Raw genomic sequence first — 24947 nt, 5'->3', positions numbered from 1 at the left:
TAACAATACTATAATCAGAGTAGCCAGATGTCTTCTCATCTTGCCAAGATGTGTACCAAATTCATAAAGCCAACAGTAAAATCCAAAAGCGAGGGTATGTATGTATAAAGTATGCTTGCACAATTACATATAAACAGGATATCCTGTTATATGTAAGCACATGAATTTCTGCAAGCCACTGGCATCAAAAAATAAAAATAAAAGTCTTCAAAATAGCAAACCATAAACTGCATGATAAGCTTAAAAAGGGGCAAGGAATAACTTACTAAGGAAATAAGCCAGGCTAGAAAGGTGTAGTGAAAGCCTAGTGACAACATGTTAACGAAAAACAATCAAGTCACTTTCAATGAGCTCTCCAATTAAAATAAATGATCAAAATATAAAAATGCACCAGTGCTGTTTCATAACCTTGTAAGTGATCATTCTAAAGGAATATTTCCACTTAGTGGTCATCTATACAATTTGGAATGCAATCCATCTACAATTAATATTTATTTCTTGATATATTTACTGGCTAGCATCGTATTTTTTTTCACATTAATGTATCTGAAATTCTGCTTATCAAAAAACAACAAATGGGGTTTGTCTATGAACGGTGATGACCATTTAGCAGAAACAGCCAAGAGGGAGATATTGCTGAATGGTGATGGCCAGGATATATGTCATAACACACACAATCAATTTACCATAGAGTCTGGTAAAGAGCCAGCACACCAACCCCCCTGTTCAGAAGATATCATGGTTTGGTCAACAGAAATAATGAACACTGCAAATTGCATCAACTGTACATCCTTTTACTTTTTGCAAACATGTCAAAAAATGCATCCTTACTGTGACAAGCACCATGAAGTAAACAGCAAATGGTATGCAATTCAAGCTTTACACTGTGTCTAACAAAATCCAGAGTTAACGTCAAGTAAAGAGTAAATCAGATAAGACAATCTCTTACTCTAACTCAAACAGAAAGTCTTACCAAACTCTCTCTCTCTCTCTCTCTCTCAACTACAACCACCACCATGTCAAACAGGTCTTATTCAGTACATAAATACAATGGGGTGTCTCTCTTCTCTTTTTATGATTCAACAGTTCATGACCGAGGCAAATGCAAAAAATATTAGATGAAAAAATCAGTCAAATAACTTACCCTAATATACTGAAGTCACATTGAAAAGGAAAGAGTAATTTAACTACCAATTCAGGTGCATTCAGTCCAACTATGCATCTAAACAAATATGAAATAATCAACAAATTATTTACACAACTGTGCTTATCAGAAGACATATTGTTCTCAGGTCCACATTGTTATGAGGTCAAGTTTTGTCTTTTTCCATAATAAAATCTTAACACATTGGTTCATAACAAGATTAACTTGAGAAGACTGTATTCAAGACTGAACTCTTATACTGTTTATATGCAGTTGATATTTGTAATGATTTAAAGAACTATACCATAAGCCAGTGAATCTGAGACATCCCAAAAACAGATATTAATATCATATCCCATTTTAAGCTTGGCTGCAAATTATATGATTTAATCATGAAGATAAAAGCATTTTCATTTTTGTACTTTTTCTCAAAATATTCAACTAGGATAGTATTCATGAAACATTATATTTTCCTGAACAAACTGGATTTTATAGTGATTGTACAATACAGTACATTAAAGAACCTCTTTGTAAGAAGTAACTGTTGATTGTTTTAATACTACTAAAAACACCTAATGCTTCATCTTCCAATGGGCAAAAATAACTTGAGGCAGGAGTTAACTGCATGTGATGGCTGTCGTAGAGAATAAAATCATTGTAAAGAATTTAACAGTAACTTTTACTGCTTGCCCAAGCCCTTGATTACTAAATGTAACAGGTGATATGATATCACAAAATATACGAGTAAGAGATTTTTTATAACGAAAACATATAAAAGAAAATGGAAAGACCATGTGGTGGGGAAGGCAAGTCTTGGAAGATATATAATACTTGAAGCAAGTACTGAAAGGGAAGAAAGGAATGGTGCCAGGAACCTGGGTGGCATACAGAATACCAGAATACTATTACCTTTTGAAGCAGAACAATTTAAGGCCTGTGTATAAGGCCTGCATTACTTTGTGTAATAAAAACAGGGGCAATGACATAGGATATGGAACATTACAAACGTGTGACAACAAAATATTGAGATTCACGACCAGTGTGGTAGGAAGATCACATCTCACATCGGGAGGATATGTCATGGTGTCCAAGAACTTGAGATGGTTTTGACATGTCATAAGAAAGGATGAAGAATAATAGGTCAAAACACAAAGAAGTAAATACTGAGGTTGCTGAAAGAAGACACTTAGAAAGGCTCATGAAATCATGGAGACGAGCATAGATGAAGACTCAGACCAAATGAGAATTTTGGCAATATGTGCATGAGAAAAAAAGTGAAGAGAATTTATTTTACTTCTGCCTCAAGTAAAAATATTAATAATGATGATGACCCAGTGAGTGACTGGTTTGTTGAAAAGAACTATTATGCCTTATTTGCAGTAAACTATTGTGATATTTAAGAAATAGCAAGATGTGGTATTTATTGTGATACTAAGAAATAATTGGAAGTAGGTTGTATTGTACAAGGTTTTTTATCACAGGCGGTAATATGCATGCAAATGTGCACTCTGCATTACCCAAAGATAGACAACTTATATTGGATGACCTATTGTAGATGTTCATAAACTCAATCATCCAGTTACTTTTTAAATGGAAATATAATGGTACTTATAATTTTGCAAGAAATTCCTGCATTTCACAAAATACTTGAGAGCCAAATATTTTTACTTAGCAAGAAGGTAATGATGTACAATGTTTGACAAGCTAACCCATAACTTATATAGCATTGTTTTCCAGGCCACTGTCTAAATGCTTCAAAAGGTCTGAAGGTTTAGTTGCTACCAAAAAAAAAAAAAACACCTTTTACTCAACTTACTCAAGCATCATTTGTAGATTTTTTTCACAACATACTTTTTCAGAAGCCCTAAAACAAAATGTGCATCTTTCAGCAAGCATCATACTAAGTCTTCTCAAGTTTATAAGGTATGAACGCCATTGATGATTCTATCGTGACAACTTTAAACCAATTTCAGTAGTAATCAAATGAGCAATAGATTTGTATGAATGTGGTATGTATGAATATGGTACTGAGCCCAGATATCAAAAACTACACTATACTTCTGTGAAAATATAAGAATGCATCATGATACTGATTTCTGTAAGACTGATACTACAAATATCAGAGACCAACATAAATTAAAAATTACCGGTGAAGGTCCAGGGATGCAAGTAGTGCCTGGCTACCATCAGAAGAAAGATACATACATATTATTCAAAGCTAAATCAACCCATCAATTACTCAGTTATTTCAAGTGTTCTTCAAAGTATTCAGATAATTCACTAAATAATTATTTACAATTTAAACTGTATTAAATTCCAGATCAGTTTAATCCTTTGAATGATATCATTGCAAGATTAGTCCCATCTCAACCATCCATTCTAGCTGAGATTTGAACTTTCTTTTCTATTACTGACAAAAGTGGAGCATAAGATACTGACCTTTCCTCTAATGCGTCGCACAAAACGAGGTGCAAGGTAATGCTCTGGCTGTATATCAAGGCTCTCTGGGTTGATAACAGGAGCTGGTGCTGGATGTTGCATTGAAAGGAAAGCCAGAATTGATTTCACCTCGCTGTCATAGGAGGAATCTGCAAGAGATTTACCCTTGGAAGCTAACCGCATTGCAGCCATCCATCTTGCATACTGCTCCTCCTAAAAATGAGATTGAAAAACATGTTGAAATAAAATTCATGATTACTTATTCTGATAAAAACTTGAAAAACACAAAACACAGATCCAGTCGGTCAAAAGAGAGGGGCTTTAAAGTCAACATGTTACCTTATTTATTAAAAATAGTTAGGACAAGGGTTCATTAGCCTTTAATTTACAGAATATTGTATACTACAACATAACCTGATAATAGAATAATAATAATAATTATTATTATTATTATTCAGAAGATGAACCCTATTCATATGGAACAAGTTCACAGGGGCAACTGACTTGAAATTCAAGCTCCAATGAATATGGTGTCTATTAGGAAGTAAGAGAAGGTAAAGGGAAATACAGAAAGTATAGATCTCACTCATTAAGAAGAAAAAATAAATTAGTAAATTAATAAATAGATAAAAATGTATTAAAATGTAAGGAGAATTGCATTAGGGTAGTAATGCATTGCTTCTTCACTTGAACTTTTGAAGTTCCAATTGCACAACATCCTCATGCAGACTGTTCCACAATTCAATGGTGTGAGGAATAAAGGACCTCTGGAAATGAGAGGCTCGACAGCGAGGCACATTTACTGCATATTGGTGCTGCTGTTCAGCGAATCTGGCTGCTCTCAACAGGAAAAGGGATTCAGGAATCAATTGTGGTGAAAGATCTCTATTAAAATATAACTTACGAAAAAGTGACAAACAAGAGACCAAGTCATAACTGCTCATATTAGGAAACAGAAACCTACCAACACGAACCACTCCATCTAAAAAGAGATAAGTCTCTGGCAGAAGCACACATCCACATTGGAGAACGGTATTCTAGTGAAGAAAGCACAAATGACCTGAAACAGGTTGCACTGATTTTATCACTGTTATAAATATACGATGCCTGAAGAACAATACCTCAATTTCGTGCAGTATTTGCTGAACCTTTCATTAGATGTTTCTCAAAAGTAAGATGTGAATCAACAGTTACACCTAGAATAGTTACAGCTTCAGAATCATTCAGCAAAGTCACATCCACCTGTACGGGAAGATGTGGTGGAAAATCTATACAAGATCTGCTAATCAATAGTGTTTTTGTTTTACTGGAGTTCAACCTTATACCTCAATGACTACACCCTTCATTGACCAGTCCATGTCCCAATTAAGACTGAGGGCAGCTTCATTTCCCATAAGTGGAGACTTTACTACACCTACAAGTGTTGCATCATCAGCATACTGAACAATATTGTTTTCCCGGCCAACATCCATATTGCTTGTATACACCACAAATAATAGTGGACCAAGAACACTACCCCTTGGAACTCTGGACACAATAGGTCTTGGTTCACTAAAGATCCCCTCAACAGCAACTCGCTGCTGCCTACTGGTAAGGAAATCTTGAAGTAATCCGAAAACATATCCGCCCACTGCAAGGTTCTGAGGTTTATAAATAAGTGCCTTATGATTTACTAAACTGAAAGAAACACTAAACTCCATTTGAATTACTCTGCACTCAAAACCATTATCAAGGTTATCTTGCAAATGACACATCATCAAGTCTACAAGAGCATTGTTGGTCCCTAACTGCTTTCTATGAGCATACTGACTATCAGCTGACAATCCTGTAGGTTCCACATACTACTTATCTAGTGGCTTGAAAATAAGTTTTTCAGCAACTATGGAGAGCACAGGAAGAATAGAAATTGGCCTGTAGCTACTGCAGCAGTCTACAGATACTGTATGCTGCTCTTTGGAACAGGCACCGCATTACTAAGCTTGTGCTCATCTGCAAAGATACTATGTATAAATAAAAATCTATAGAATCTACTAATCTTGGTAGACAACACACTAGAAACTTTTTTAAAAAACAAAGTGAAGAAACCATCAACATCTTCTCCACACCAGCTACTAGGATTATCCAGGATTTTCTTAACATCCTTAGACAGATATGCAAATTTTGTAAGAATAGGTATCATGGAAACGGACATCCTCAGTTGATTGCTTAGCTTCAGAAGCTCTATGAAGCAGTTCACCCTTTTCCCTAGGGCCAGTAACCAAGTTCACCCTTTTCCCTAGGGCCAGTAACCAATCTACCATCATCTTTCAGTAGTGGAGGAATGGAAGACGAGCCTGACCCAAAGACAGATGATGCCAATTTGGTCCACCACAGAAGAGGCTGAGTAATTCCTTCAAGTTTCCTCTTCAAGGAATTACTGCAATTTCTCTCAGCTGTATGGTAAGTTCTATTCACAGTACGGCAAGACTCAACAAAATAAACAGAAATAAATATTCATAGTAAATAAGTCAAGACAATATCAGAGCCATTTACTTACACTAGAACATCTTATTAGGTAGTCTGTCATACCATCTGACGCAGGCACTTCAAGCTTAATACCATATCGTTGCTGGGAGATATTGACATCAGGAGTCACTTCACACCCTCTCAAACTGATTTTCTCTATAGGCTCTTCATTAGTGCTATCACTGCTTTTGTAATACCGCAAACACATATCTTTACATGTAAACCAATACTGTTTGAGACTTTTAAGTGTGAACCGACGAGGCCTGGAGAAAAAGTTTGCTATTAGTCAAATTGGCAGTTTACTATATCATCCTTCTATCATGTCTTAAGTCTTTCAAGTTAAATTTAAAGCTTCATAACTCATGGTTTTTCTATAAAAAGATAAAGACCTAATATTTTGACAATTACAGTCTAGTACTTTGATACCTTATTTCTCAATATACAAACCATTAATGAACTACCAGTCCCAGTTTTGGTGGTCCATCTAAACTTATGCATACACTAGGTTAACCAAGAAGTGGTAAGTCATAGGTTGTGTGCCTTGTAGGGTGCAAGGAAGAAAATATGCCATGTCACAACAAAAAGGTGTTCCACAAAGAAGTCAATAGTTGTGTACTGCACTGTACTGTAAACAGCAAACTAGGATTGTCAATGCCATCCACAGGGCTGGATGCTGGAAGATTTAGAGATAAAAATTATGCTGGGTAATGAGAATCACAAAACCTTGCCTCCAATTCTACTGGTGGTCAGTATGGGAGCAATACCATCAGAAATTTCAGCTTTTGTTAAATAACTAATTGAGGTACACAGTAATTCAAAACTGCAAATACATGGAGAATTATTGTTAATCTTATACATAGTTGACAAAAATTATTATCCCATAACTGACATTCTTCCAGCATAATGACAACTCACTGAAATTTTAAGGCTATACAAGACCAAGGGCAAGCAATGTACCTAGCTGAAGGAAGAGCTGTTCTACACCCACTGCTTTTGTATCAATGGATAATTGGACTATTCCTGTAGTAATGGAATGAAAATCTTGCTGTCTTAAAGATTAGGTGAACTGGCAACTATCTAAGGACTCCCAGTACACCAATCATGATGTCAATGAACTGTGGGTATTATCTGGGAAACAAGACAAAATATTGGCCAGATAGCTTCACACTGCTACTTCACCGAAGTAACATCACTTACTGCATTCTTATCTCATGGTCATACCATAAACAGCTGTAAATTTCTGTCTTCTCTAGATATCTAAGACCTAAAATTTGGCAGAAGAGTATACAGTAACTCAGCATCGATTCAACACACTGCACTCTAGAATATAAATATACAGATAAAAAATTAAAAGAAATTTCAAAAACAAAACATTTGAATTTACTGTGAGCACATTTCATAGCTCAGTTGATGCTAGGATGCTGCACTACAGCATTGCAGCATGGCCACAGTCTCACAGCCAGTCATAAGATCTAACTGTTTGTGTGTCCATCGTAAATTGTTCTCTGATCTTTCCGTCTTTAACCCTCAAGGGACGGGCTAAATATATATTAAACACACCCCCAGACCAGGCAAACTTTAAGGTTGGCCAATTTAAGAATAAAACACATCAATGGAAAGAAAGAGGAAGATATGCCAACAGGAAGTTGAAAGTGACCATTTACAACCCTGTGTGGGGCCTATTCTACAAGACCATCATAAAAATGTGCTAATTTTACCAAGTTATACATGTCTTTTGTAATAATTTATTTTATTTTGTAAAATTATAATTACAGCTCACACAGTATCATAACAGATAAGAACTAAAATCAGTAACAAATTCTGAGTGTATTTGTTGTACAATATTTACGAGATTTACTGAGATGGAGAGATGCAGTAACTTTTTGTGAGGTGTACATGTTTTTTCTAATATTGCTTTGCACTTTTCTTTGCAAAATTACAATTATAGCTGACATGCTACCATAAAAGACAAGAACTAAAACCAACAGCAATTCCTGGGTATATTTATGAGCAAATAAATAAAAAGATGTCATGGGATAGAAGGGGCAATGCATCCCCCCATCAAGTCTCAAGGCATACTGATCCCCTCTGTCCTGTGCTGAGCTACACAGCTGCCATAAGTCAATTTACCGACCACTGAAGTGCTATGAACATCTTTCCCGCTAATTTCATTCAAATCATATGGCGCGTAATATTTCTGGATCGGAGGTCGTGTCACCGATTGAAATAGTCCATTCAGCACTTATTTCTAGGTAATTCCGTTCCATTCAGCACTTATTTCTGAAGTAATTCCGTTGCTAGATACCAGAAAGCTAAATGAAATGCTGGAGTTACACTACCCACAGGCGAGCTCCACTAGATGAGTAGTGTATGGAAAGAATTGAACTAAAACACGAACCTTATCCTATAGAGATTCCCAATGTCAAAAGTCCCAACGAGAGAAGGTACGATACAAGCCCATGCACTACTGCGCGGACTGTATACAAGGCAACATAACCGCATTCATTTTATACGTTTTCGTTCACCGTGTTCGTTGTGATCCTTATTTTGTGCTCTTTTTTGGATTTTTATGGCATCCTCGCAAGGTTCTTCTTCAATTACTTGAGTACCAAGTGTTTTGTTGTTTTTAGGCGATTGAGGCTTCTTATTTTCCTTTAGTTTAGTAATTAAAGGAATTTATACGCCCGTCGATCTCTTCTCACACGTCGTCTCTTGACTTCTCACGGTCTTGGATGGCATATTTGTTTGTGTTTTTGTTGTATCCCTTTTTATTTGGGATGTTTTACCGTGTGATCCCCTAACTTTAGTGGGTTTGATTAATTTTTGTTTGTTATGTACCCATTTACCACGAGAAGTGCTGTTTAACGTTTGGGCTACGAAAGGCGCTACCTGGGCCCATTGGCTTTATCGCTGACTTCATTACGAGTGATTTTATTATGGTAGTGTTGTTTAGCGTTTAAGCTACGAGCTACTTTTTCGGGCCCATTAGCCTTTATCATGGCTATTCACGGAATTGATGTTTAGCGTTTAGGCTGAGCTACCCCCTCGGGCCCATTCGCTTTTTATCGTGGCTTCATTACGAGAAATGTTGTTGAGCGTTTAGGCTACGAGCTTCCCCCTCGAGCCCATTCGCTTATTATCATGGCCTCATTATGCTTTATTTTTGTCACTCACTTCTCTTAGCCTTTGAGTCTAGTTTTCATTAGTACTGTTCGGTTTTACTTTGTTTCATAATTTTGTTTATTTGTGAATTTTGTGTTCCTTCCTGGTCAAGTGCTGTCTTGCTGTTTTGAGCTACGTGTGGTTCCCCTGGGCCTATTAGCTTCTTATTTTGGCTTTATTTTGCCTTGTTTGGACTCATTTCTCTAAGTGTATGGGAACATGATTTTCATTGTTATTTAATTTTTGACCTTGTGCTTGGATGCTTTTAGATTTTATTAATTTGGCATACTTTTCATTTAACTGGAAGTCGGGTCATGTCCTTCACGTCCATGTTGTGTTTGGGCCTGCCTATCCTCCTACATGTATATAGACAATTTTTGTTTTATTATGATTTTTGAGTTATTTGTTAGCCTTTACCCCTCTCTAGGCTTCCTTCGCTACATCGCCTCAGTTAGGTTAGCCTAGGGGTTGGCTGTAACTTACTTTTTTCCGCCGGGAAAAATTCGTTTAGGAGGGCGTCGATCCTATAAGATGCGATTGTCTCGATGATCTCATTACAGCTACATGTATTGACATTTTATATCTAATGCTTGTTTAGTTAGTGTTTTAGATATGCCATATAAGTTACTTTCTCCTGTTGATACTTTTCTTTCTGGGTAATGTTTTACAATTCGGGTCAGATGTAATGAAGTTGTATCATCAGTTAATCCTTACTTTGGTTCTTTATACCAGTAAGGCGTGGTGTCTCTCCAATCCACGCCTACGTTATATATCAGTCTGTGGTTTCGAGAGTCCCCTTCTCTCCCTTTTATCCTTGCTCTCTCTCCCCTTGGTTTGTTTTCAAAGTTTGTTAACTTTTGAAGGCTTGAGCAATTATCCTTGACACATGTAAGTAACCTAAATCCCCTCCTCTGCATTGATTGATTGTCACTTGGTGTGTCTGAGTTGGCACTCCACCTGGACCACAGAGGTGACAGTGCTCCTCCCCACTCCTGTTCACCTCCTTTATCTTTTCGTTGCTCTCCTGGCCGTGGGGTTTTGCCTTCCTCTCTTTTCTCTCGCTCTTGTGGAAGTGGAGCACAGCTTACATAGCGAGGGATCTGAGAATCTCTGGGCGCCCGGGAGTGCTGTCCACCCTGATGCTGCTTTGGTTACCAACTATACAGCCTATCTTCCCCCTTCCTTTTCACGTCGACTATTTCCTTAAGTGGTGCTTCCCATGTTCGCACCTCACTGTTGGGATCTCATACGAGGCCAGTTAGCGTTCTCCACCTAACTGTCTTCACTGGCCACTTTGTTCCCCCTCCTTTTGCTACTACCTGTTGGTGTTTCGTCATCTTGTTGACGCTCTCCTTGCTTACTGCTACGGTTTGATGTTTTAAGCGAGTCGGCGTTTATTCCCCAGCTATCGCCGTTCCAGGATATCCTCCTCCGGGGTTTTCACTCTCTTATTCGGTCGTACTTCCGAACAGTTCTGCATTCCCACATTTTGTTCAAACGCGGTAGCCAGATATTTCCGTTGACTCTGTTTTTATGTCTATGAGTTTTGTCCTGTTAGCCGGTTTTTCTCTCGGTTTTTTTCTCCGGGGGTTTTCCTGGTCTGACTAGGCTATGGCTGCTACGGTACTCTGCTCCGGCATCCGTTCCAGCATGCCCTTTTCTCATACGTTTCGGCTGGTTCGTCAAGTGCAGGAATGCTCCGGCTATCCTACAACAAACCAGCGGTCCGCGAATCTATAGCTCCATTCGGTCGCGCCAGTCTGTTTTGGATTTTATAGTTTGTACGAGGAGGTTATGAAGTGCATGCTCTTTCTCCGAGCAGGCTTCTTGATGAACCACGTGGGTTTATATACCTGTCGGTTTAAGTCTCCGCCAAACTCCGCCCTCATGTGACTTATTCTGACTCGGAAAGTTGTAAAATGCGCTATGCTCTCTCGAGCAGGCTATGAGATCCGTAGGTTTATTTACACCAATTAGGTTTATCGCCGTAACGCCGCCTCCTTTGGCTTATTATTGATGAACGGCACCGGCAGATGCGTTGTCAGCGTAACCCCAAGCAGGCTACTGTGTGATGAATCCGTAGGTTTCATATATCTGCCTGTCGGTTTGCCTCCGTCAAGCTCATACTCATGTGGCATTAATAGTCGCTCTTTTTGAACTCCGTCTCGGTAGTTCTGGGATTAATCGGTGGGTTTCATATAAACCTATAGGTTCTCCACCTCTTGTGGCTTATTAATAGTTAATCTTTTCGATTGTTTGGGCTCTCGGGCGAGATTCTCGGTGGATCGGTAGGTTTTCATATCGCCTACTCCGATTTCCTCCGCCAAACTCCGCGTTCCGGGCGAGATTCTCGGTAGAATTGATAGGTTTCATATACACCTATCGGTTTTTCCTTACGCCAAACTCAATCTGCACAAATTATTGATAGTTGTTCCTCCGGTGTCTGGGGTCCTAGTTTCACCCTCCTGGAGGCGGCCGCAAGTCACCGTAACTCTTACGCTTCAAGTTAATTGTTTCTGAAGTTTTCTGAAGCGTTAACGGCCTTCTGTCGTTCTGGGCCTGTGAACATCGTCCCGGACGATAAGTAGGTCGCGAATAGTGAGACAAAGCCTTTTCCGCTTAGCTCGGCGGAATTAGGTGAAATTGACTTTTCCTTTAGGGGATTAGATTTACCTTCTCATCACTTTTGGCGGTTCTGGTCTACCGTCCTAAAGTGAGAGTCAGTCAGTAAAAAAAAAAAAAAAAAAAAAAAAAGACCACCTTTTTTAAACCAAGAAGACCCGCTCCGGGGCCCTCAGGGACGTCTCGGATCTCTAATCCGGTGCCATCTCACAGTTTATTTTCGTCTTCTGGAAAAGGGACACTGACCCAAGCAAAGCAAAGCGGTTACCCCCTCCCCTTCCTTTGTTGAAAACTCTTTACGGGTCTCCTTATAAGGAGCTCGTTATGAAGGTCATTGTCAACCTATTAAACTATCTACGTCATGGTCCATGCCTTCCCTTTCCCAGGAGCTTAAATCCCAAGAGATTAATCTCAAGACTCGTTGTCAATGGATCACCTGTTAAGTCCTGCTCCGTTCCGAGTCTGTCGTTCGGACATCTCCACCTCTTCCCCTCAGTCTGGGAATCGGGTGCCTTCCTTTATGCTTCCCAGCATGACACCCTCCTAACTCGGGGAGTGTGGGCACCACGGAGGTTGGTGGAAGGGCATTTCTTCCCTTCGGTCTGGTATCTCTTATCGGGTTTTACCAGACTGTCCAGAGCAGCTTATGTGGCATCTGTCTGACAGGATCCTTAAGTGAGCCACTATTTAGGAGCTGGACACATCGTCTCCTGAGGGACTCTAGCGGTGGCAGGCGGGGAGGAATTCCAGTTCCACGCCAGCTGTGGGGTCTTACCGTGCTCTCTTTGAGAGCCCTGTTTCTTACCGCGCGCTCCGAATGTAGCCTCTTATCAACAGCTTGTTTTGAAAATGTATCGTGAGGGCATTTCGGAAGACCAGATATACAGATACATTCACAGTGATTCTTCTAACCCGGACCTATTTCTGATTTATTCAGCGTACAGCTCCCTAAGCTTCCGGAGTCAATTTTCGGAAGCTGAAACAGGGTGTAAGTCAGGCTTGCCCATTCCGCCTTGAGCTGAAAAATCTTATGAACAGTTTCACCTGGAGAATTAATCTTTTCCCCAGGTGGGCGTTGTTACGGCCCGTCTGGGGCTACTGTTGTTACCCAGGGCCTCCGTTCTCATGGGTGTCTACCCTCTGAGCAAGAAGCGGTCTGATCTTGCCGGGACCTGTCCCAAGTCCGGCAGAAGTTCGCTAGTTCAGAGCCCCCTGCTCGACGGTGGTGCAGGCTCTTCAGGTCTACCCCTAGACAGTCGTCGCTCTCCTCCCAGCCTCCACCTGCGATGTGTGCGGGTTCAGCCAACACATCAGCCTTGCTGCTTGATGTCTCTGCCTCCCCACGGGAAAGAATGTAATGCCACTTAGAGTTTTCTTTGCTTCACTCCCCGAAAACCTAAGGAAAGAATTTCACTAGACATTTGGCAAGAGGCTCTGACCCTCGGGGTTATCATAGGAGCAGGGATGCATCCTACTCCTCTCCGAGAAATTGGGAAGGCATTACGCTTCACGGGAGGCAATCAAGCCTCCTCCCTGTAGTATTTCTCATATGGGTGGGAGGCTGTACCATTTTGGGAGCCACTGGAACTTCCAGTTCCTGGGCCCAGAGTATGTTATCAGGGCGGGGTGGAGCTGGACTGTTGTTACCACCAGGTTCAATCAGCCTCGGCCCAGAGGATTTCTGGGGGTCTTTGCGAATGGCCTGTCAGGCTTTCAGTCTGCCAAGAAGTTCCCTTCACTGGAAAATTTTTTCGGGCGTGTCCACGTTTGTTTTCCTTATTCATGCGGCAAGTCTCGGTTGCCTTACAGTCTTGTGGGTTCGGATCCTACTGCCGTGGAGCCGTAACCACCTCCTATAGACCTTTCCGGCGCTTCCTTTCCGCATCTTAGTTTGCAGAAAGGTCCTATCCCTTCTTAAGGATTCCAGACTCAGGAGGCAGCGTGCCCTTCAGGTTCTTGCCCTCCTCAATGCGGCTCAGAGTCTTTGTAGTTTGAACAATGCTGCGTAGTTCATCAGCTCCGGTGTGGGAGGCTATGCTAGCTGCCATATCTAGTTTGCCTGGCTCATTTGGGCACCCAAGCGTCGGGAACTGCACAGGGCGCGGTCATTATATCGGTTTTTCTAGAGCCTTTGGGCTTCTAGTAACCAGGAAGAATCCCACCTGATTCAGGAGGGTAGCCTTCACGTGGTTATGAATCCAGTGGAAGTGGAAGAAGTTAGCAAGGGCATCTTATCATTTCATCATCTCAAGCATACCTCTCCCGTGCCCAGAAAAGGTCCTGGGTTTTCTCCAGTTTGCTTCAGTGAGGTTCTCCTTCTGGTGGCTGGGTTATGTTCCAGGGTATGGTGTTGGAGTCAGGGGCGTGTCTCCTTGATTCCTCACCTACTTGAATAGTGGCCTCGACCTTGCACACAACCGTCAGGAGTGCTTGCAGAAGTCAGTTCCTCTCCAACTTTCCCCTCCGGCCTCAGTATTCCCACACCGTCACCTCTCTGGCGGGTGGGGTGGATATTTTATTGTGGAGTACATAGTACTTAAATCGGTCACGTTCCGGCAGTTCCATATCAACGCTTTGGAGGCGGTGACAGTCTTCCTGTCCTTGAAACTTCTTCCCCCAGAGGTTTCGCACTGGGCTGGTTCTGAACAAAACAGCAATAGTGTGGCTAAGTAAACAAGTGGTTTTGGACTCCGAATTGCTTACGTTCAGGTTATGGTTCATTCTTCTCCATAACCAACAGGCGCCAGAGTGCCTCTGTCTACCCCTTCTGCGTGGGGTCCAAAGGTCACTGCTTTTTCCCTATCCAGGGCCTCCCCCCTGGTGTCGGAATAGTCTAGGCGGGCGTCATTCAGGTAGTCTTGTGACCTTTTCCTGGGCCTGGAAATAGGTCTGTTTGCAACCCAATTCAGCCACAAACTATCAAGCTGTCCCGTCTGGTATAAACTCAGCCTGCGTCAGCCCCCTCAAACTCTGATGTCCTGGCTTTGTGGTCTTTGTGAATCTTACAGTTTGAAACTGATATTGGTCCTGTTATTACTGTTTTCTGAAATCAGTTAAGGGATCTACTCTACTGCAGTATGGTTCTGCAGTTAAGTAACTAGCACTCTTCACATAGTTTTCGAAGCTACAGTACTGATGCGACCGCATTGGCCTCGAGGAAAGTGTTTTGTTGGAACCAGACTCACAGGCCCTTAGCTTTCACCCTAAGGTCTGTGTTAGGTCTAAGAACATAGTACTCCGTCCACATTGGTTTTCCTGGTCTTTGGTATTAGCCAGTTAGCTTTGGTATTTTTCCAGCAATCATCTTGTTCTTATCTTTCCTTGTTAGGGGAAGTCCCAAAAATTTTTAATCAGCTTAGCTTCTAGTGTTAGTTTTCTGTTCTGTCTGCCTGTCTGGCTTGAACCAATCAGTTTGGTTGTCTATTGAGACAATCAGTTTAGTTTCCCCTCATCAGGGTAGTGTTGTAATTCATCACCTAACTTTCTATCTACAATTGAAGGTCCTCATTTCCGGTGGTCACCTTAGAAATTACTCCGGCTTTACAAAGGTCTGTTTCTGTGTCCAGTTTTCTCCTTGCAGGCTTTTAGACAGGACCTGCATAGTTTTGTCAGGTCCTCTCCTTTAAAGGGGCACTGTCATTGGGTCTGCTATTAGGCAGGAAGTACTCTTAATACAAGCCTATTCAGGTGCTATTCTAAGCTCATGATCTTAGACGGTGACCACTTACATTATTTCATTACATGAACTTAGAGGACCTTATATGTTCAGGGTAGAAATTCTCCTAGTTTCAACGTTTCTATTTAAGTCTTTAATAGCATAAGAATGATGTTTATTTCTCTGTTACTATTTCACCGGGTGACATGAATTTGATCCAGAAAAGTTTTGACAAAGGAAAAATCTATTTCTGGAGAGGGTCCGATGTCACCAGTGACCTGTTTCATTCTCTCCTCCCTTGATAAAACTTCATTCTAGTGGGGTGGGTGCTAACATGGAATGCGTGAGTGTTGCCTTGTATACAGTCCTTGAGTAGTGCATGGGCTTGTATCGGCACCTCTCGTTGGGACTTTTGACATTAGAATCTCTATAGGATAAGGTTCCGTGTTTTGTAGTTCCGCCCCTTTTCGCCACGATACATCTAGTGGAGCTCGCTCTGAGGGTAGTAACTCCAGCATTTCATTTAACTTTCTCTGAGTATCTAACATGGAATTACCTAGAAATAAGTGCTGAATGGAGCGGAATTACCTAGAAATAAGTGCTGAATGGACTATTTCACCCGGGTGACCACAGGCCTCTCCAGAAATAGATTTTTCCTTTGTCAAAATCCTTTTAATACTCATATGAGTTAGCCCGTCCATCCACTCAAAACCTGTTAAAGATACTCATATGATGATGCCTGTCCATTAATGGGTTACTTTGGGAAAATAGTGCCTCCCAAAAAGCACATTAAGCCTACAAAGCAATGTAAAATTTACAGTATCCCTTCCAAGCTAGAAAGGGCATGTAATGTGCTTAATTCAAGTGATAAATTGAAGATTTTAGTTTTGCTGAAACACAGCATGTCTTCAGTGGAAGCTGGGTGGCATTATGGGAGAGTGAATCAAGCATCCACGCTATTTAAGGAAAAGAACTTGAAATATGGGGTAAAGCACTTTCAAAGAAAAAAAGCTTTGAATATTTGATTAAATGAATGTTCTTATTAATATCAACATCTTGCATGAGTAAGCCTACTTGAACATTTCTCAGCACCACTTGAAGAAGAAGAGAAATAATTCAAAGTTAGCCACTCAAAGCTAGCAAGGGTCGTTTTATAACTTTATGAAATGTTAAGAACATGGAGTGTCCCAATCACTGGTTACCATCATTATATTGAGCGCAATCTAAACACTTTGCTAATATTGCCATCAATATATCCCTCAGGTTGAACTTCCACTACAACAAAGCACTTGTCATGATAATAATGGATACCACAACTTGTCTAAATACCCAAAATGACTCATTCAGGATGCACACTGTCAGTTATCTTATTCATCACTGGACCTCACAAAAGCTGTTGTTCTACTCACGGTGTGCTTAACTCCTGCCAACATTCATTTCTGGTGGAATTTTTTACTCGGAACGAGAACAAAAGAAAAGTACACAAAGTTTCAACAAGGTAGACCAATGTCAAGGATGTAAGATCCATTGGCTCATCAAAATCTGCCAAAAAATGTCCACAAGATGCATTTAGAATACATGAGTAAAGCCTATAACAAAACTAATATCCATTACTGTACGTCACAGCTACGATTCACTGGAATAGCTAAAATCTGCGAATACTTAAAACCCCCTCTAAAAACACTTAGAACTGCCTATTTTGATAATTCAAACACAAAAAAACTCTAAAAATGCTTATACCTGAGTATTTTAAGAGTTTTATCACAAAAAATTCATTTAGTCATGAAAATGGTATGAAAATACGGTAATTAGTGAATATTTTTCAGTGAAAAATACTGCGAATGGGCCAATTTTCTGCGAATGTGTATATACATTCCACAGAGAAATCCGCGCATAGGTGAGTCCGCGAATACAGGGGGTTTACTCTGTGCATATTTGTACAATTTTACCCTCAGACCAAAAGGCCACCGTCATATGACACTGGTGTTGCGTAATGGAAGATGCTCCTACTTGCTGAACCAGCATAGCAGCCAACTAGCCTGGTGTGAATGGTGTATAGCTGGATTAGTTACATCATGGGATCTCTCTTGCTTTCACAATTATGCTAAATGTATACATTATACATACCAAAATATCAAAGAATATATGGGATTTGTACACACACACACACACACTGTATACAAACAATAAAAACTCAACACACTTGTAACATGACAACACTATGACCAGTTTCACAAGTTTCTGTGTCTAAGTGCCACCTGCTGCTATGTCTATGTTGAAAATGGCAGACAACTCAGCTGTCTGGTCAGGGCAGTAAATTCTATAAATGCATGTAATCCCTGTCTGACAATTAAATTCAAAGATATTTTAATAGTGATTTTTTCCATTAAGAAGTGATATACACATAGCAGATTTGCACATGGCACTGGAACTTGAACATTTACTAACAAGGAATATGAATATATATTTCACTTCATTATATCTAAGAACAAGCAAACCAAGAATAACAGATGATGATTTCAACAACAAAAGGTGCAGGCAAAGATAGAATAGCAAAAGTGAACGATGAGATGTGGAAATCCTTCTCCTTGGATAGTCTACCAACAGCCAGAACTGGGTGGCTTACGTATAATAAGAGGTAAATATCAGTGTAGGAACACAACAGTGCTGTAAGTACTCTCACTAAAGCATACACTATAGCTCAATCATATAGATTAAAATTATCACAACCATGCAACCAGTGCAACAAATAGATAAAATACTGTAATGCCTTTAGCTATCTTTTATTTGAGGTACAGTGTACTACTTAATGTAGGTCATTATCACACTACTACAAGAAAAGGTTCTGGCTTCAATACATCACCTTAAGAACAAACATTATTATTAACTAAAAAGAACAGTAGTGAAAATGAATACCTTCTTGTATCATTACTCATCAAACTATATACAGGGTGCAAGTAGCAAGTATTTTAGAAGACTTCATTAAACTTTACATGTAAAAGCATAGTGCAAAAATCTACACAGGATTTTTACCCAAAAAGGCATTTTGAAAACCCTTCTATTGATTTAATAATGTGCTCACTTTTGTATAAATTCCTTTTTCAGTGAAGAACTCACATAATGAGATTTTCCTAAGTTGCAGTGAGAAAAAGGGAAAAATTCCTCAATGTAAGAAGGAATATCAATATAATTTGTTTTTTCACATGTACCAATTATATTAATAGGACTAACATTGTAATATGAGAAGATACTTATACATACTTCATGAACTTTAGGTAATCTGCTAGTTCTGGTATGTGCATAATATCAGCAGGTGTTGAAGACACATGGGATCCCTCCAAAGTCATCTGCAGTTCACTTAAAGCACGATCAATATCATCTTCGTTCCCACTAGTTGTGTCAGGCTGTGGCTGGTTGACCTGGAGGTTCACCTGTAACTGAAATTCAACAATATAAGGATTAAAAACACTGCCAAATCATAATATATACATAAATCATATATATATACTGTATACACAGTATATATATATATATATATATATATGTATATATAGTATAGTAATATATATATATATATATATATATATATATATATATATATATATATATATACATATATATATATATATATATATATATATATATATATATAATTATATATATATATATATATATATAAATAACTATAAATATATAATTACTAAAAGGACCTCATTCAAAACTGATGGTATCTAATGGAGTATTTATTCGAAAAATTTAAAGCTTTCTTGGACAAACAGTCCACATTATCAAGTATGCGTACAATGACCAGACGCGTAGTCCAGCTGTATTTATATCCGTGTGCTGGGTACTTTTAATCCTATAATTGCCTAGCTCCTCCTGTGTGACCCCCACCCCCTCGTGACCCTGGCCTTTCTCTGCCCGCTTCTTCCAAATGTTCGTTTTCCGTGCGTCCTCTTGCGTTTTTCCTTCGTTTCCTTGCTACTGTGGAGTATACAATTTTTCTAGATATGCTGTCTTCAAAGCCACTTCCGGTGTTCCCTCCCGTTGAGTTATTAGCGCATGTTATGAAGGCGTTCTCTACAACCAATCTGGCCGCTTTGTCGGTGTTCCTGTACAGAAAACTCATATTTTCCCAGTCTATTTTATGGTCATTTTCCCAGTAGTGTTTGGCTTATGTTCTGCAAGTGTTGTTGCTTCGCTCTTTACATGATTTGCCAGTTTCACCATAGTACCCATCTTCACAGTCTAGACATGCTGCCATGTATACACCCCCTCTAACCTCTTCCCCCTCTGCCGACTTTTTGTTTCTATTTTATTCCTAATGGTGTTTTTTTTAGCTGCCTATCAATTTGATATTATCTAGCTTCCTGTTGATGGGTTAATAGAGTCGTTGTCCGGGACTGTAATTATTATCTTCCCTACCGAATGTTCCTCAAAATAGTTTTTCCTGGCCTTGATGTATGCCTTTTTATAATGTTGTTTGAAGCATAAATTATACAAAAAACCTCATGTCATTATAACTGCCACTCAATGGATGAATAAATGAAGGAGTAACTTACAATGTTTGAATATAATGATAGAAAGAGAGAGAGAGAGAGAGAGAGAGAGAGAGAGAGAGAGAGAGAGAGAGAGAGAGATAAATTGCTCTCTCTCTCTCTCTCTCTCTCTCTCTCTCTCTCTCTCTCTCTCTTATTGCAATTATCAACCTCTGTGTAACTAACAACGTGTTTTCTTTCAATGGTAATTTTTACAAACAAAAATTTGGCTGTAGCATAGGCAGTCCCCTATCACCCCTTCTAGCAAACTTGTACATGGAATATTTTGAAACTGAAATTTTATTGTCTATCAAACCCCTTAATGTGATCTGGCTTAGATACGTAGATATTTTTACTTTCTGGGACAATAGCTGGGGAGACTTTAATGAATTTTTTAATAGATTAAATTCACTAGTTCCGACCATAAAATTAAAAACAGAATGGGGACAGGGTGGAAAATTGCTGTTCTTAGATGTACTGATCATAAGAGAACAGAACAGATATGCTTTCACAGTATATAGGAAACCTACTTTAGCTGTTTCCTACATTCATTTCTTAAGCTACCGTGATGTCTCCGTAAAGATCATGGTAGGGTGTAACTTATTCCTCAGGGGGCTTAGAAAATGTTCAAATGGGTACCTAGATAAAGAATTCATCACAATCCGCCAACACCTAACACAACTTCTCTATCTACCACGCACTATCGAGAGGGCTATTAACAAAGCGAATAAAATATACTCCAGAGGTCCCACTCACAACAGACAACTAGATTTTAACAACAAAATAAAACTTCCGCTCAACAAAAACATCCAAAAAGCCGCCAAACAACTCAGGTCTAACAATCCTTTTATTTTCCATTATTCCAAACGCATCGGGACCTCGCTCATTAACGTATACTTAAATAAAAAAGGGGAAGAAGCCGGAGTTTACAAGATTCCGTGCAGCAATTGTAATGAGATTTATGTGGGGGAGACGGGTAGATCCCTCTCGCAAAGATTAATAGAGCACAAAAGATCAGTACAGTATGCTTCGGAGAGTTCGGGGATTTTCCTACATATCAGAGATAAGGGCCATTCCATAAAGTGGAGCGGGGCAGAGCTGGTTTTCAAAAGTAGCTGTCCGTACAAAAGAAAGATGCTGGAATCTGCTATCATCAATCAAACCAACAATATGAACTTGTCAGGAGGACATTGGAAATCAGATGACATCAACGGGTTAATCCTCAAACCTCTTCTGAAGAAAGTATACCAGGAAACACGACCACCAGATGCATTAGCAGCAGTTAATGAGGCCAAAAACCACTAGGGAATTGTTTATTTTATTCGGATTTTAATATTTGATATTTACAGGTACTTTGTCAAGAACTACTTTGTTATGTACATATATGGCTGTACCTAAATTTCCTTCTTCCTATCTAGGTGTAGATGCTAAGGTATATTTACCATGTTGTTGATACAGTTTTGTTGACATGTAAACATCATTGGTTCATATTCCTTAGGTAATCATTGTATTTCTCCTAGGTGTAATCTGGTCTGTAGACCATTATGTTCCCCTGAAATTATTTTGTTATAGCGGTCAAGTTTTGTTTTGTTTTTTCCATTATCAACTTGGATTTTTTTCTAATCCCACGACATTCATTTGTTTTTCTTTATAATATATTATGTGCTCAATGCATATGCAACCTTTTTCATGTGTGCTCAAATCAGTAGTTTCTCTTTTCCTAAATTTGATAAAATTTCTTATAATGTTTTTATGTTTTTGCTATTACTGCATATTTCAACGGAACAATCATTACATCCACATGTGTTTTCATGTACATTTCTTATTTCATTTGCTCTTGTTGTACCAATTACTGGTGATGGTGTAATCTCTTCTTCCTTGACACAATCATTCTTACCTATGGTACAGTTCCCTTCCACTTCTTCAGTGTTTTGGATATCTGCATCCATAGGTTTTACTATTATTTTAGGGGATAAATCTCTAATAATAGTTGGTTTCTTCATTTTGGGTGGAGTTCTTTTCAAAGGTCTCTTTTTTTTTATCTTTAATTTCTAGTCCATCACACCTTTCCTCTACTGCTTCTGTGGTAGTATCTTCTTGAGCTATTTGCATTAATATTTCCAATGAATTTGACAAAATATTATCCATATTTACACCAGTTTCTTGATTCTTTACAATTTTAGTTTTTTCTATAAAGTACTTGTTTCTTCTTGAGATTTATCTTTCTGTGCTCCGTTACTACTATCTGTGTGTGTTTTTCTTTCATTTTTGGTTCTTGTTATTGAAGAATATGAATGTTTCTTAGACGGATCTTGAATTCCTCTCAATTTTAATTCTAATTTAGCTTCTTTTATAAACATAACAGTTCTTTCTTGTAACATTTTTAACTCTGTATTGTACATACATACTTTGGACCTTGCATGATGATCTTGCCCACAGTTTATACACTTTGGTTCACTGCACTTCCATTATGTAGCACGTTCTTCAGATCCACAATACGCACACACAGGTTCGTTTCTACAATATTTCTTTGCATGCCCATATTTGCTACAATTTTGACGCTGTAGTGGCTTCGGGACATATGGTCTTATTTCTCTGTTTTGGCCCAATATTTTTATTTTTTGAGGTAGATCTTGACCTTCAAATTTTATTTTGCCAATTTTTAAAATCTGGTTATTTCTTTGCTTACTCAATAAATTATATACCTCACAATCTTGGACTCTGAGATATCTTTTTTTAAGAGAGTCCAAGAGAATACTCTTTTCGATTGGTTCTTCACTGTTCTCGGGCAGCATAATGGTACCCTGAATCCTATTCATTGTGTCATGTTTTTTAATTTTTACATCTATATTATCTACAGTTGTTATAGACATATAGGCCTCAGAGTGACTCTGTTGTGGCTTCTATAAGCCACATATTTTCTCTTATTTGTCCAAACGACATTTCTGCCATTGAATGTCTGATTAATAGGTATTTTCTAACTTTAGGGCTGAAATTCCGTTCTGTTTCTAAGGTAAGAAATCTTGACCAACTTCCACTCCCAAAGAGGGAGTCGAAGTGAGTCAAGGCTGGGTCAAGAAGATATTTAATTTTTTTAGGTTTGCTCTGTATTGGTACATAGGGTTCAGTGTAATTATAGTAGGATTTTTTTTAGAGTTTCCTAAACAAAGGTTGTCAGATGACGTTCCAGTGGTTGCCAACTGTGCCGAGTCATACCATCAAAGGGCCCAGGGGTACTTAAATCTTAAAAGCGACTACTCATAAAGATTAGTGTAGAAGAAAAAGGAAAATTAAACCTGAAAACCTCAAAAAGATATCATCAGCCTTTCATGGAGTTTATTCTTCCACCAATGGCACAAGTGAGCACTGACTCCCAAATGTCCGCGTCCCTACAGTACCCCAAAAGGAATGGCACAACATGTTTAGAGTGGCTCAAGTGTAAGCCAAACCTGCTTGCTAGGACTGAGAATATTACAAGAACACAATCATCCCCACCCTAATCATATTATTGACAAACCAGATAGAATGCTGAGAGTCCTGTCTCTAGAACCTGAACCCCCTGGAATCTGTGGTCCAGTCCTAAATAATAGTTCCACCTTTGAGTTATAAATCTGATAACTCTCAAGTCCGAACATTGTCAGGCAGTTGATGGTCCTACCACAGTTCCCACTATTTAGCTTCAGATATAAACCCAATCCCAGCTATGATATCTTTTCCTATTTATCAGGTCAAATAATATTTCCAAAAAAGTCGAAGATTCAATAAAAATATTCCAAAGGAATACATAATAATATATGAGACTCTTGGACTCAAACCCAGGGAACAAATTCCTGGGGCAGCATAAATTTCGCAGTATATTTCCTTGCCAATCTTTTATTCATACCAAATAAGGGTATAATGTAAAAATATATCAGTCCTATTCTACTTAACATCATTGGTACTATAACCTATGGTAATTGTGTATTACCGTATGGTGGTTGAAATACAAGCAAAATGGCTGTTGTTATCCGATTCGTTGATAAACAAAACAACAGTTTCTCAGTTGGTTGTTCATGGCTGTATGCATTTACGCAAGAGTATAACGTTACTAACAATACTTTTATCATTCTCTGTTACTTTTTTAACTAGAAGATGGGAAAGAGCTGGAGGAAAAGAAGCTGGTCTATTGTAATTTGGTTTCTCTCGCTGCCTGATTGATTGCTTACCCCATTGCAAAATCGAATTATCGTAAGGTGAACTAACGTAACTCAAGCACTACCTGAGTATTTTGATTGTTTTATCACAAAAAGTGCATTTAGTCATGAAAATGAGATGAAAATACAGTATTTAGTGAATATTTCTCAGTGAAAAATATCGTGAATGGGCGGATTTTCAGCGAACAATGCGTATATATGTTCCATAGAAAATCAGCGAATAGGTGAGTCCGTGAATTGTGAGACCGCGAATACAGGAGGTTTACTTTAGTATTATTTCACCCGTTTGTTTTTTCCTTTCATATTCAATGACCAGAGTGTTGTTCTGCAGTCTTTTGCTGGCTCACTAGTTCTCCCCTATTGTTCTCCCGTCTTCCCGATCTGATGTGAGGACCTGCCTGTTCTAGTGTAAGGATGGTTTTTCGGCTCCATTTTAAGGAGATCTCACCGCCCTGCTATTTTTGTGCACTCGCTGACCTCTGCGGCATTGTCAGTGGTCTCTGCTTTTCTTCAGGCCGTGTCCCGAGAGCATCGTAAACACACTCCTACGAACAGTATCCTGTGCTGAGTTGCAAGTGTTGGGGTTTGCCTTACGCCCTCTTACCATGAGCTGTGCTGTGGGTCAACCTGTCTCCCCACCTGAGAGTGCTTTGGGGTATAGTTGCCTGGAGTCGTCAGGAGGCCCTCTG

The 24947-nt window shown here is 39.2% G+C and overlaps 1 protein-coding gene across 15 annotated transcripts in view; it reads right to left on the bottom strand.

Moving 5' to 3' along the window:
• The window catches only part of Fit1 (Fermitin 1), a 261078-nt gene that overhangs the window by 35137 nt on the left and 200994 nt on the right, over positions 1–24947 (bottom strand). For 6 of the 15 annotated variants that reach the window (XM_067119918.1, XM_067119920.1, XM_067119921.1 and 3 more), the window contains exons 7-10: positions 18789–18964; positions 6120–6351; positions 3584–3796; positions 687–722 (exon numbers count right to left, since the gene is read on the bottom strand). In XM_067119918.1, the coding sequence (XP_066976019.1) occupies positions 687–722; positions 3584–3796; positions 6120–6351; positions 18789–18964 (657 nt within the window). Of the gene's footprint in view, positions 1–686; positions 723–3291; positions 3325–3583; positions 3797–6119; positions 6352–18788; positions 18965–24947 lie in introns of all 15 variants that reach the window. The other 9 variants (XM_067119929.1, XM_067119931.1, XM_067119932.1 and 6 more) reach the window with 2 other exon arrangements.

The sequence above is a fragment of the Macrobrachium rosenbergii genome, chromosome 17 (genome assembly GCF_040412425.1).
Source record: "Macrobrachium rosenbergii isolate ZJJX-2024 chromosome 17, ASM4041242v1, whole genome shotgun sequence".
Lineage (NCBI taxonomy): Eukaryota > Metazoa > Arthropoda > Malacostraca > Decapoda > Palaemonidae > Macrobrachium > Macrobrachium rosenbergii.
The sequence above is the reverse complement of the archived record's forward strand: the minus strand, read 5'-3'. Positions and strand labels throughout refer to the sequence as shown.